We start from the raw sequence: 13,738 nt of genomic DNA, 5'->3' as shown, positions 1-13,738 counted from the left end.
CCTTCCGCCCTCCCTTTGCCGCAGTGTCCCCAGCTCTCAAAACCACCTGGACTCGAGTTGTGAGGTCTTCCCTGAGGTCTTCCCAAGTCAAGAGCCCACACTGCAGTGGGCACAGTCCCCATCTGGTGGCATAGGGGGGTGTCAGCTGAGCATAAATGGAATCAGGAAGCTTTGGCAAGAAACACCCAATAAAGATTATTTGGGGGCTTAGGGTTTGCAAAGGAAAAACACAGTGTGGCAATACCCAGAGCATTCTGAAGAAGGAAGTGGACGGCTCTCACACTAGAAAGCACGTCTACAAGATTCCGTCTGGCCTCCTTAGCTCCTGGGCTTGTCCGAGTTGGTGCTCCCCAAGAGCCTGTAACACAAGTGGTACTGGATGACTTCGTCCGGGGCCTGGCCTCTTTCCCCTTAGACTGTCAAACAAGGAAATGACAACAGCCAACGCAAGAGCCGGCCATTGTGAAACCCCTTTTGTCCTGCCCAGGTAGCTCACTCGGTTAGAGCGTGGCCAGACACACCGAGGGGGCAGGTTCAGCCTCTGGTTGGGGCACATGTAAGAATCAACCATGAACGCATCAGTAAGTGGAACAACAAATCGACGTTTCTCTCGAGTCAATGAATATAAATACTAAAAATTATACCTATTTTTTGTCAGACCGGCAACACATTTTTTTTCTGGTGTGCCACAGAGTTTTCCCAATTAGTTCGTGTGTGCCATGAGATGAGAAAGGCGGAGAACCGCGGCTCCAGATGACTGGCGGTCTGGATACATGAGCAGCTTTCCTTGTCCTTCAGGGGCGACCCGAGGCTTCCTTGAGGGTCTGCTGCACACGCCGCATGGAACGGGGCTGCAAAGGCCCGCAGCTCCAGTTCCCAGCCTGGCCAGATGCCCAGGGGAATCCGTTCCTCCGGGCTCACCCTAGTGGACCCGAGCAAGGGTGCAGCGTGGCTAATGTGGCCCCATTCTATCTCTTTCCAGGGGCGACACAAATTGTGTGGCATCCAGCCCTGCCCTGTCGTGGCTGTAGAGCGGGAGGAAACAGGGCCACGTGCAGAGGTCAGTGCGGTGACTTTAGGTTGTGGCCTTCCTCGTGAGAGGGAAAATGTGGAAAGCCAGAGCCCTGGCGCCCAAATCGGTAGCGCCGCGTGCTCAGGACCAAACCCGGCCGGACGAGGCCAAGGGCAGAGGTGCGTTGCCTCTACACTCCCAGAAACCCCCAAACAAGACAAAGGAAACAAGGAAACTACAAAAGCTCCCAGCTGCATGCGTCCCCATTTCTACCAAACACGTTTAGGACCCAACTCAGTTACAACGGATGCCATCCCCAGCCCAAGTGACTTCCGATCTCGCGGGCGCGCCACTCTCGGCGCTGCAACCTGCGGCGGCACCTGCTGCGAGAGGAAAGCCAGCTCCATCCAGTGATCCAGCTCTCGCGGGCCGCACCGGAAGTCGCCGGCGCCGGAGGCGGGGCTCCCGCGTGCCCTAGGCCCCGCCCCCGCCACTCCCGGCCAATCGCGTCCCTAGGCCGTGGTGCGGAAGGCGAGCTCAGCACTCAATTGGTTCCGGTCCAGGGGCACTTGGTCCCCCGCAAGGGTGGGGCGGGGCGCGGGATCCGGCCTATAAGACGCCCGCGGCGCCGTCGCCCGTGCGTCTGCGTGTCCTGCGGCGTCTGCCCGATCATCCGATCCAGATCTGCGCGCGTTCCTCGAGCCATGACGACCAGGGCTGTGTGCGTGCTGAAGGGCGACGGCCCGGTGCATGGCACCATCCGCTTCGAGCAGGAGGCAAGACCCGGGGGCCGCTGATCGCCCTGGAGGCCTCGGTGCTGAGTCACCAGCAAGAGTGGCTGGCGGCGCGGGTTGGGCCTGGGCGGAACCCTGGGCCTGAGAGCAAGCCAGGGCGGGAGGGAGGAGGCGGAGGCCGCCCGGGGCTTCCGCGGCGGGGGTGGAGGCGTGGTGGCCTGGCCCTTGCTCCCTGTGGAGCCGCCTCTGTGTCCTGGGCACCTGGCCTGGCGATTGCGTAGGAAGTCCGTCCGCAGGGAGCCGTAGCCCCCTTGGCCGGTCTGGGGCTCCTCTGCGACCTAAAATGTTTTATTGGTGTAGGGGTCCACAGACCGCGGTCCCCGGCCCCATCCTCCCGGGACCGCTATGGGCCCAGCCCTGTGGCCGAGGGCGCTCTGGTGGATTTGTGTGGAAAGAAGGGTCGTGAAAATAAGAACATGCGGGTCACGGCCAGGTGCTAGGGCAGCAACGCGCTCTGCACAAACTCCTCCCCGAAGCTCCCCTCCGACTCCCAGCGGGCTTCCTCCCTGGGGCACGGGAGGGCTGGATGCAGACCGGCGGGGTCCGGTCTGTGTCCGCGTCGGAGCGGCCCAGGGCCGCAACGGGTCCTTCGTGCTGGTGGGGGACAGGGGCGGGGAGCCCCGGTGTCCACGCGCGGAGCTGGCCCTCGGTCTTGGCAGCCTGTTTCATCCAGTCCTCGGTAAAGTGGCTGTGAAGTCTCTCAACCTACAGGACTGTTACTGAGACGGCAGGAGACACGTCGGCCCAGTCCTGTAAGGTGAAGTGTGGGGACGCGCACTGCGGGTCGCACTGCATGTCGCACTGCACAGCAGCCTTGCGAGGGCCTGTCTCCCAGTCTCTGTGGGGCTGCCGGCCTGTAGAAGCTGTTCATTTTGTGCTGGGCTTATCACTCAGATCGGATAACTTACGAGGGAGCGAGACCGAGTGTTTGGAGAGGTTTCCAGAGGTGGGAGGAGACAGGGAAGGGTTCCCACAGGGGACCGAGGGTGCAGTGGGTTTTGTCGCCCCTGCAGTGGTTTCCAGAGCTGCTGACAAAGGCTCCTTGGCGCTTGACTGAATTTTGCTGTTTTCACTGGCCAGACCTCTCTGGGACCCTCCTCCTCACCCTGGGGAAGCAGCTAGGCCCCACTTCCCCAGCAGCCCCCATGGCTCCCTCCCTCCAGTGCCCAACTTCGTGTGTGTGTGTGTGTGTGGGGGGGGGTTGGGAGTGGGGGTGCTGTTTGTACCCAATAAAGACCTTTGGACAGTTGGGCAGGACAGCTTTCCAGGTAGGCGCATGCGTTTAATCACCAGTAAGAGGTATTTGATTGACCTGTTGTGTGCCTGAAATTTTGGATTATTTCCCAGGTTTTTAAAGTGAAAATTTTCACCTTAAAGTCCACATCCCTAGCTGCTCTTGAAACGTTTGGAGATCTGCCCACGCTGAACCTCTGTAGACCAGGGCCGTGCTGCGCTGCGAGGCGGTTGCCCATTTAACGGGACAGCCCCCCCCCCCGGGCTGTGCCAGGGGGGCTGGCCCCCAGCCTCTGGGTGCTCCCTGTGCTCATCACCCAGAAAACACAGGCTCAGGAGAACTCTCCGTTTGTCTCCTGTGCTTTTGGGGCAACGCATCGGAATTTTCCCGAAGTTAAAAGCCGTCCCAGGAGAATCAGAGTGCTTACAACAAAAGAGTGTGTCTGAGGGCAGCCGGTACCTTGCCGCTGGTCTGAGCATCCAGTTTGTCCAGTGGGAGGTCAGCCCAGGACGTTTGGGGCAGGGGAGGTCCCAAGAGTGGGGGGACAGGCGCCGTGCGGCACGGGGGCTTGAGTGTGTGCTCAGCAGTTAGGGTTTCTGCTTCGCTGCCCTAAGGAGGTCCTGGATGTGCAGGCGTGGCCGGGTCATTCTCACCTGCTTCGCTGTCCCTGTTCCTTGTTTTGGTCTCAGTACTTGGGGCAGAAAGGTGACATCAGAAACAGCCCCCAGTGTGTGCTGGAACCTGATCAACGTTACCCGCCCCCCACCCCCGCCGCCCCAGGACAGTGAGGACCAGGGACCCTAGGCCAGCCAGCTGGACATTAGTTGGGGCTGCACCTCCCTTGGTGGGGTGTCCTGCCAGGAGGCAACTGCCCGACTTGTCTGACTCCCGAGTCCACGTTCTTTTCCCCTGTGCTGCATGCGGCGGCTCCCGTCTCCTTTGTTCAGAAGCTTCCGCAAACCCGCTGTGCTCTCCTCTGATACAGGGCACTGGTCCCGTCAAAGTCTCCGGGGAAATCAAGGGGCTGACCAAAGGCGAGCATGGGTTCCACGTCCACGAGTTTGGAGACAACACCCAAGGTGGGTGCCGTGCGGGGCTGAGACCCAGACCTGCTCACCTTCTCGAGACGGGGAAAGCAGCCACCTTACTGAAGAGGCTAGCGAGCCGGCCTCAGAACTGGTTTTTGACGCCTTTGTGTGGAGAGGAAGGGGAAGGAGGATTTTTTTAAAAAATTATGATTATGGCTTGATTATAGAGGTTGCAGGTATTTTTTAAGAAAAACGGTTCAGCCCTGGCTGGTGTGGCTCAGTGGGTTGAGTGCCAGCCTGTGAAGCAAAGGGTCGCCGGTTCGATTCCCCGTCAGGGCACATGCCTTGGTTGCAGGCCAGGTCTCCAGTAGGGGACATATGAGAGGCAACCACACATTGATGTTTGTCTCCTACTCTTTCTCCTTCCCTTCCCCCCTCTCTAAAAATAAATAAATAAATAATGATTTTATAAGCTCGGCTGCTTTCTTGCCACCTGCGAGCTCCCCCAGGCTTTGTGGACGGGGCCGAGTGGGCCCGTCAGAGCCCCGCCTCCAGCACCAGGTCCTGGGGAGGCGGAAGTGAGACGGCGTGGAAGTGGTGGTGCTCAGCACGGGTTCCACGTGAGCAGAGTTTACTGGCAGAAACATGGGTTTACGGATCCTTTGCCATTTTTGAGTAATCTGACCTCAGTGCGTAGACAGAGTGAGAACTGACTCATTTTGGTGAGTTGTTTTTAATGCTCCATAATTTGATCCCTGTAAATAGGGATTTCATGACCACACCTGACCCATTTCAGCGGTCACAGGGCTGCTCCAGCTGCTCCTTGGTTTTCTTGCCTCTGTTCTCAGAGGCCACTGCTCTGTGGCTGTGACCTGCTGGGCAGTGTCCTGTAACCTGTGTCCTCCCAGTGGGCGGTGCGGGGGGGCAGCACATAGTGGGACTGTCCGTCTGCAGGGGAAGGCAGGCGGGCCGGCAGACTGGTGGTCAGGGCGAGTTCCTGTGTCCATGTGGAGAGCAGTCCCTGCGGCCTGGGGACTGTTGCTGACAGATGACCGTCTGCGTGGGGCCTGGCCGTGCAGGGCAGCAGCCGGCCCTGGGACTGGGCACCCCGCTGTTTTACGTTCTGCACACACAGGCAGGGGCCGCAGAAAGAGTTGCCCAGAGTGTGTGGCTGGGGAACTAAGTTGTTCTAGTTCAGGATTTTTCTACCTCTGCACGAGCCAGGACCATTATCACAGGATTTTAGGAGCAGAAGGGAACTGTTGAAGAGCAAGTCCGGGGCCTCTTACTTCACAGGATGGCAGAGGAATCCAAGCCCAGAGAAGGGTGTGGACTTGACTGGCGTCACAGGGCACTCTCCTTCCTGCCCCTTCTGTGCCGTAGGTCCCCACTGTTTCCGAAGGAGGTTCTAGCCACGGCCGGTTTCTCCTTGGAGTGTCTTTTGGACTTTTGATTCATAACGCAGCTCCTTCTCTTTCTGGTCCATAGGCTGCATCAGTGCGGGTCCTCACTTTAACCCCCTACACAAAACCCACGGCGGACCCCAGGACGAAGAGAGGTGAGCAGCGGGCACTGCCTCCCATCAGGAACACGGCAGGGGCTGTTCGGGGTCCGCGTGGGCATGCCATTCAAAGATGGCACGCTAAACCCAGCATTGTCGCCCCGTGCCCCTCTGCTGCGTGGAGGGATGCACAGACGGGGACCCTGGGGGCAGTGTGGCTTCGCAGCGTTTCCTGCGTACAGAACTCTTCCGCACACGGGCCAGAGGGAACTGGTGTGGGGAACGGGGAACAGTGCTGCCAGTTGCTGGCGGAGGGACCTGCCTCGGACACGCGGGAGGCCTTGTGGGGGAAGGTCTGCCATGGGACTCCATTTGCAGGCCTGAGGACAAGGGTTCCCTCTATTTCCCTCGCAGAGGCCCAGGGCCAAGGCAGGTAGGCAGAGCCCAGGTGGAGTCCCCCTCCGCCCCAACATGGTCAGAGGTGGCCCTGCCGCAGCCGGGGAGCCGTGTTTGAGAGCTGTGTCTGTGCTGTGGTCGCCTGTCAGTCTGGAAGGGCGGTCCCTGCATGGTCCATGCTGTGTCCCTGCCTGCACTAGCTCTGACAGTTTTTCATTGAGCTCATGCGCTGTTCCGATGCTTTGTCAATGCCAGGCATGTCGGGGACCTGGGCAACGTGACCGCGGAGGAAAACGGAGTGGCCAACGTGTCTCTGGAAGACCCCCTGATCTCCCTCTCGGGGCCCCATTCCATTGTTGGCCGCACGATGGTGGTGAGTTTGTTTGCCGGTGCCAAGGGTGTGGGGACAGTTCCTCCTGAGTTGTGCACCCGTTCACGATGCTTAGTTCTGGTTCCCGAGGAGCCACACACACTGTGCCTGTAGCTCAGATTCAGAGAAAGCAATGATTGTGCTGGATGGTTACAGGGGGGAGGAGTCGAAGACCTGGGTTGGTGAGGAACCCTGCTCGGCTGAGATGCAGTGACGCAGCAGATCCCGTTGGGCGATGTCACCCTGTGCTGCCGAGCAGACGTCATCTTTGCCTGGTGTGGAGACCGCCGGCTTTCCCAGCTGCGACGGGGTCCCCCTTGTTGTAAGCAGAGCGCTCATTCCCCCAAGGTCCTGGACAGACCTGGTGTGAGCGTGCACTCCTGCCCAGTCGCCACCAGTGGCCGAGCACAGGGGGAGTGGCTGCCCGAGTCACCCTCGGGGGGCTCGTCTGGTCCACACAGACGCTAGGCAGAAGGACCGGTGGCCTTCCACTGTCGTGTGTTCCGGCAAACCGTTACCCTGAGAAATTTCTTCATAGTTGAGAAGCAGAAAAGCTTGTAGGTGTTTAACGATGAAAGTTTAAAGTACCGTTTTTAAGTAGTTGGAGACCGTTTGAGGATTCCTCATTCACAGGCTGCAGCCACGAGGCACAATCGTGATGCCTTTTCCCAGGGGCCCCTTCCCTTCCCAGGGGTCCGTGAGAGAAGGCCGGCTGCAGCTGGTCACCCTGCTTCCTCGGGGAGGGTCGAGACCAGCACCCGGTGGCCTGAGACACCTGGGTTTTGGTGCTTCCTTTAGAGCTGGAACACCCACTGAGCGTGTAAAGACAGTTTGTCTTTGTGTCGCCGAGAAAAAGCTGAGTGGTAGTTTCTCCTACCGCTAGGTAAGGAGCAGTCTGTTTGAATGTGCTGCTCTCTAACAATACGCGCCTCGTGGGCATCGCTGGGCAGAGGCGGGGTGACTGGACCAGCTCAGCCCTGTGTCCTCCCTGTTCCCACAAGGTCCACGAAAAGAGGGACGACTTGGGCAGAGGCGGGAACGACGAGAGCAAGAAGACGGGCAATGCCGGCAGCCGCCTGGCCTGCGGGGTGATCGGGATTGCGCAGTGAACACTCCCCGCCAGGCTGAGTCCCGGCGGCCCCTCTGCAGTCCCACCAGCTGTAGACACCTGATGACCATTAAACTCTGTAACTGTCAAAGTGTCTGTGCTTGTCTTTTTGTGAAAGCGACTTTAAGCACCTGTGACGAGAGCTGATTCATGATTGCTTGGAAGGTTTGGGCGACTCTGTACATCTCATTCCATTGAAATGTCTGTTTCGACAACCTCACACACACACGGCGCTGAGTTGTCTAAATTTCTTTAGTTTTCGTTTGAGCTGGCAGTAAATGAAGACCCGACCGGCGCTGTGTTCAAGCCTGTTGAAGCATCTGAACCGAACTCCTAAACCAGCTGTCACACAGGGAACTCGGATGGAGCAGGTTAAGTACCATGCTGACCGGTTATTTCAGAGACTGCTCTTTTGAAAGTATTTAAAATAGATAATTGTGCTGTTTATAGTTTTCGCCACTGGTCTTTGAGGGACTTGAACTTCAACCCTGGACAGGGAGGCTGCCCTGTGTCGGCTCTGAGTGAGCTAAGGGGCTTCCCCACTTAACCTCCGACACCAAAAGTATGTGCATTTCAAAACTGGATGTTGCAGTTTGAGAGCCCTTTGGTAACGCTGGCCGCCCGGCAGCGGGCCCACTTGCACGGGCACTGTAAAGGGGGGGCGTGGCCTCGTCTGCTTGCGGACACGCCCCTGAAGGGGCAGGGCTCTGGCTGGAGGCGCAGGCTGGTCCGGGAGGCACCCGTGCACATGTGAACAAAACGTGAATCTCACGCAGGTTTGACCATGTGGTTTGGTTGTCCCTTAATTGAACATCGTACGTTTCCGGTAGCAAAACCAGAAATGAGCTATAATTCTGATGGAGAAGAACTATATGATGTACTTGATCAGATGCTCGTCATTCAGAGGAAAAGCTGGTTTAGAAAAAGGTGGTTTGCAGAGTTTTCACAGGGTGGGCCCACTAAGTGGTGAAAACTGCAGTCAGGTAGAGAATGTGAACAAGGCCACAGGTGTCAGGGGAGACACACTCAGGCTCCCTTGTGACCTTCAAGGCCCAAGGGCAAGCCCCCCTTGTGAAAGTACTTCAGGTACTTTCGGAGGCTGTCACGTGTGAACGAACAGGTTTCCTTGATACTTGCAACCGGAGATCCGGGCTGCAAGGCCTTGGAACCTGAACGTGAAACCAGACACTTCAGAAGAGCTTGTTTGGGCTATCCGACTTGGTGGGCCGGCACAGGACACGGGTGCGTGCACTCCCTAAAGGCGGAACGAGGTCACTGACTGCCCCAGCTGCCCGCGCCCCATCAGAGTGGTGCTTCGCCCACAGAGCACTCAGCCTGGGACAGCAGACGAGGACAGGGACGAGCTCACTGCTCAGCACGCCGATCCTGGGCCGGCCAGACTGACCAGCATGAGGCCTCCGAGGGGCCATCAGGTGCTGTGGACACAGGTCCCCTCCACGGCCCGCAGCACACGGTGAGCGCTGTGTGTGCCGGCTGTTTGGAGTCTCGGGTGGGGCTGATCTGGCTTCAGACGTCTTCATGTCACACTTCCTGGGTGACCTACGACTGGTGTTCCCACCTAACCCCACAGACTGAAGCTGAGAGAGAAAGCACTTCACGGGTGGCCCAAAGTTCCCACTCCCTCCGCCCAGCAGGGGAGTTCACAAAACCAGTCCAGAGAGGCAAAAGGCAAGGCCCACTGGAAGCCAATCTGCACAGACGCTCTTGAAGAGGGAAAGTTAAGACAGAAGCTCTTAGGGTGCAAACGTTAACCTTGGTATCTCCCACCCTTCTAAAAGATGGAGTGGAATGGTAAGAAAAACACCCAGCCTCCTAAGCGGGAACCGGGGTAGCTCGTAATGCAACAGGCAACATTAGATCCACGTTTCTCCCAGCAAATGTCTCTACAAATCACTGAGGGCAGTATTTACCACAAAGCCAATGGCAAAAAACAAAAACAACACCCCCCAAAACAAAAAAAAAACTCTTGATTAAGCTGCAAAATATATAACCACTAACTCTTTTTTTTACCTTATGATTAAAACACTAGAAATCGAAAGCACCGCGAGTCGAAGTGTCTGCAGGCCACGCGAGCACGTCTGTCCCCTCCCGGCAGCCCTCCTGGACACGCCGGTGCCACGCAGACCGCCGGGATGGGGCGGATGGGCCTCGCCCGCTGGGGGCAGCACACGAAGGAGAGCGCACACTTGAAGTTTGTTACGAAAATAGAGTTTATTAAAAACATCCCTATTGTTTGAGGAGCTTTCACTGTTACCATGTCTTAAATTAAAAAAAAAAATAGAGAGCACTTCTAATTACGATTTGTAAACTTTTTAAAGTCAAAACTTTTAAAAAGTTACAGCAAAAAGGGTAATATTTATTCATATTTTCAGTATTTTTTGTTATTTTGTGGCTATTTTTAAATAGAAGGGAAGCAATCAAATTGCTTATGAGGCCCCACAACTACCGTGGGGCAGAAGAGCAGGGCAAATATGATACAGCGTCTGTACACCTCCCGCTCCCACGCCCCGTGTCCCTGCCCCGCCCGCCAGCCCCCGTCTCTAGCGAGCCTCCGCTGCCGAGCCCGGCTCCTTCTCAGGGCCGGCGGACGAGGTAGCCTCAGCGGGCAGCTCCGCAGCAGGTTTCGCGGCCACCGCTGGGGCCGAAGACTCCCCCGTGGCGAGTTCTGAGACGGTCTCCGCGGCGCCCGCTTGGCCAAGGGGCTGGTCGGCGGCCCTGTCCGCAGCCTCCGGCTTTTCCTTGGAGCGGCTGTCTTCCTTCTCCCTGCGAGGCTCTCTGTCCCTAGAATCCCTCTCCCTGTCTCGGTGCCCACCAGACCGTCTACTTCTGTCTTCCAAGTCTCTGTGTCTGTCCCGGTCAGGGCTCCTCCTTCCCCACTCTCGCCTCTCTCGGCCGCTATTCTCTCTCTCGTCACTCCGGTTCCCATAGCGGTCCCGGTCATTTTCCACCCTATTTCCGAAAGATCTTCGTCCAAACCTTTCTTGGTCTCTACCTGAATTGAACTGCTGCCTGTTTTCATTTCTAAACGGCTGTGGCTGCGGCTGCTGCGCGGGTGGCGGCTGCTGTGCGGGTGGCGGCTGCTGCGGCTGCTGCTGAGGTGGCGGCTGCTGCGGCTGTGGCTGCTGCTGCCTCCCGTCTCTGTCGTCGGGGCCTCCGGGGCCAGGTCCGGGGCCCCCCAGCCCCGGCATTCCACCAGGCCGAACGAAGGGGCCGTGCGGCGGGAAGGGGCCTTTCATTCCGTGGGGCGGGGGCACCCCGAAGCCCCCCGGCCCGGGCGGCGGGCCCCGGTGCACCATGTGGGGCGGCACGGGCCGCGGCGGCATCAGGGGGAAGCGCGGCAGGTGCGGCGGGGGCATGCCCGGGGGGCGCTGCAGCGGGATCATGCCGGGCCGGGCCCCGAGGAGCCCGGTGGACGGCGCCTGCAGCCCAATGACAGGGCCGGGGGCGACTCCTTGAGTACCTGAAAGGCAACGAGAGTCCAAATGTGAGTACATCTGAGAAGACGGGGTCGTGTTTTCAACTCTCCTGTGGAGCTGGAAACAAGACCAAATCGAACGTACTTCCTCCAACCGTGCGCCCGCATCCCCGCCACAAACCCCAGGTGAGGGCCCACCGGCCACCACAGCGGCATGCTGCCTGGGGACCACGTTCAAGGTAAGTCATCAGCACACTGCACGCTCCAGCCTCCACGCAGAGGTCCGGGCAAGTGGGACCAGGACACGGTGACGGCCGGGCTCTGGGAGGCGGGTGGCTTTGCCCCCCAGCACCTGGAGTGCCTGAGAAACAGTGCACTGCGTTATTTCTCGTGTCCTCCTAGAAAAGTCTGCACTCTCAGTCTTAATCCCGCTCATACTGGAAAAAGCACCACCAACCAGAAAAGCCAGTGACAAGGTCTCCCCAGTTCCGTGTCATGACCCCCCCCTGCAGCGCTCCTGCAGGGAGTGCCCTCACACTCAGGCTCGCGAAAACAAGGCCCATCACAGACGCAGAGTGCACTCTGCAGGCACCCCCAAGCCCCCCCCCCAAAGAACAGACGCCGCATCTCTGGCTAGGCGGAGGAGGCCACCGACCAGGTGAGTGCTGCTGAAGTGACAGAGCCTGGCTGGGTCCTGTTCCCCACGTGAGGACTGGCCGTGCCTCAGTTGAGATGCACGTAATCCATCCGCCAAGCCAGTGTTTGATTTGGCCCAGCACTTCAGTGACGAAAGGCACTGTCACCTCTCCATTTGTTTTTCTGCGAATGTGGCCATCACAAGGCAAAGGCCATGCCCCGCGGGGGCCACCCTAACAGACAACGTTCCAGGCACAATGAGGAACGTGTGAACCAGGGGCTGTGTGTGCACACAGGCCACACAGAGGGCTCACGGCCACACACAGGGCACACAGCCAGGGAGAGGCCAGCACTGCCCGCTCAGTGTCTGCACCTCCCCTGACCTCAGGCTGTTTTGTTTGCGTCCTGAATCACCTCCTACCTGCTTTAAGCCAATATCCAGCAAGTGGGGGTCCCACTTGCTCCCAGGTTCTCTGTGTGGCCAGTTAACAGAAACGTGATGAGAATCCCTGCTCGGTTTCCTCCCCGAACAGCACGGCACCAGTCCCTCTCCATGGGGGGTTACGCACCCAGCATGGTGGGCTGCGTGGTGAATGCAAGCCAGTTCACATCCCTGGTGTCACGAACTCTCACAAGTTTTGGTGTTCAGTTAAACAAAATACCCTCTTTTAAATGCATGAAGAGAAACCTGTTTGGTGAAATGTAAGCTTACATAGGCATGACCTTGGACATGAGCCTCAGAAACAAGGCTCATCACACCTGCCTTGCATTGAGATTAAATGGCACAAGACATGTAGGAGTGGGCTTGCAGCCTAGCCGGGAGCTAAGCGCTGAAGCCGATATTCCACACGTGTGTTCTGACTGCTGGCAAACCACCTACTGCTGAGTGTCTGATGCAAAGATAGACAAGTTTTCATTCCCGACCATTACAATCACTCCGACGGATGGAGCTTTACTTCCTGCCAGGGGCCAAAGACTGGTGTCTTGCTGTCACAGGTCCGTGTGGCACATTCAAGTAGCCTCAGGCTTGAGGGGCTGTGTCCAATGTTTACACAACCCCAGAAAAACGGGGAGGAGATCCAAGCATCACCAGAGCAGCAGCTCAGGTGAGTCTGAGAAGACAGCGAGGGTCCCTGGTGGGGGTAGAAAAGCCCCATCCCTGCTCGTTCCCATAGGACAGTGGCCCCCACTCCCGCCCCGATGGGGGCCGGCAGACGCAAGGCCGCCTCGCCCTGGCACAGAGATAGGTGAGCGGCGCACTCGGTGCAGCAGAAGCTCGTCTCTCGAGCTTCCTACGTCTGTCCTAACTAATGTGGTTTGAGGAGTCATCCCACTGGGTCAGCACGGCACACACTGCACATTCAAGCCACCCACAAAGCACAGGTTTACAAAGAAAGATGCTGCCCAATTCATCTGCTCTATACACGTGGATATTTAAATTTGGGATTTGCTTAAAATGCCAAACACTTGAACCCCTTCCTCTTTCATAAGTAAATGGATTTATTGGACACTGTGAACTGGTGGGTCTGGGGGCAGACGTGCTGAACAGATGATCACTGTGTGTGCACCTGGAGCCAGAGGAGAGACCTGGTCACCAGCGTGTAGGTAAAAGGAAAAAAAGGGGGGTGGGGGGAGAAGAGTTCGGACCTGAGGAAGCATATTCGATAGAAGATGTAAGATCTGTGATGCAGCCCTGGCTGATGTAGCTCAGTGGATTGAGCACCAGCCTGTGAACCACACGATCGCGGTTCAATTCCCAGTCAGGGCACGTGCCTGGGTTGCAGGCCAGTTCCCAGCAGGGGATGCACAAGAGGCAACCACACATTGATATTTCTCTCCCTCCCTTCCCCTCTAAAGATAAATAAATAAAATCTTTAAGAAAAATCTGTGATGCAGCAAGATTTTAAGATGAACCAAGAAAGTGACAGCCCACAATTTCTGTACTTAGAATTCATTTAGTTTAAGACATACATTGGATTCTAACTCAAAATAACCCAAGAACTAACAGGATATTTCTTATGATGAGCCAGAAGAGGGTCGTTTCACAACGAAAAGATGAGCCAGGAGGCACCTCGGCTGTCTGCAGCGAAGGTGTCCAGAGATGCATGAGCTAACAGCAGGTGTGGCAGGGGAGGCGGATCGTGGCTGGTGGCAGCTGAACTTGGACTGGTGAAGGGGGAGTGTGCAGCCAGGGGCAGCCACGGCAGGTCTGAAGCAAGCCCT

The 13,738-nt window shown here is 57.6% G+C and overlaps 2 protein-coding genes across 5 annotated transcripts in view; one reads left to right on the top strand and one right to left on the bottom strand.

The window, feature by feature from the left end:
* Positions 1 to 1,627: 1,627 nt before the first annotated feature.
* On the top strand, positions 1,628 to 7,534 carry SOD1 (superoxide dismutase 1). The gene is made up of 5 exons (XM_037040558.1): positions 1,628 to 1,788; positions 4,026 to 4,119; positions 5,557 to 5,626; positions 6,221 to 6,338; positions 7,337 to 7,534. Exons 1-5 carry the CDS (start codon positions 1,717 to 1,719, stop codon positions 7,442 to 7,444), a joined length of 462 nt encoding a protein of 153 aa, XP_036896453.1. The 5' UTR covers positions 1,628 to 1,716; the 3' UTR covers positions 7,445 to 7,534.
* A 2,135-nt stretch (positions 7,535 to 9,669) lies between these two features.
* Positions 9,670 to 13,738, bottom strand: part of SCAF4 (SR-related CTD associated factor 4) — a 55,299-nt gene continuing 51,230 nt past the window's right edge. For 3 of the 4 annotated variants that reach the window (XM_037040553.1, XM_037040556.1, XM_037040554.1), the window contains exon 20: positions 9,670 to 10,924. In XM_037040553.1, coding sequence (XP_036896448.1) covers positions 10,005 to 10,924 — 920 coding nt within the window. In that variant the 3' untranslated portion in view covers positions 9,670 to 10,004. The remainder of the gene's footprint in view (positions 10,925 to 13,738) is intronic. The other variant, XM_037040555.1, reaches the window with a different exon arrangement.

Source organism: Sturnira hondurensis, unplaced genomic scaffold (assembly GCF_014824575.4).
Source record: "Sturnira hondurensis isolate 20B ecotype Veracruz unplaced genomic scaffold, ASM1482457v3 Scaffold0002640, whole genome shotgun sequence".
In the NCBI taxonomy this organism is placed as follows: Eukaryota; Metazoa; Chordata; class Mammalia; order Chiroptera; family Phyllostomidae; genus Sturnira; species Sturnira hondurensis.
Note: the sequence above shows the minus strand (reverse complement) of the source record. Positions and strands in the feature narration are given on the sequence as shown.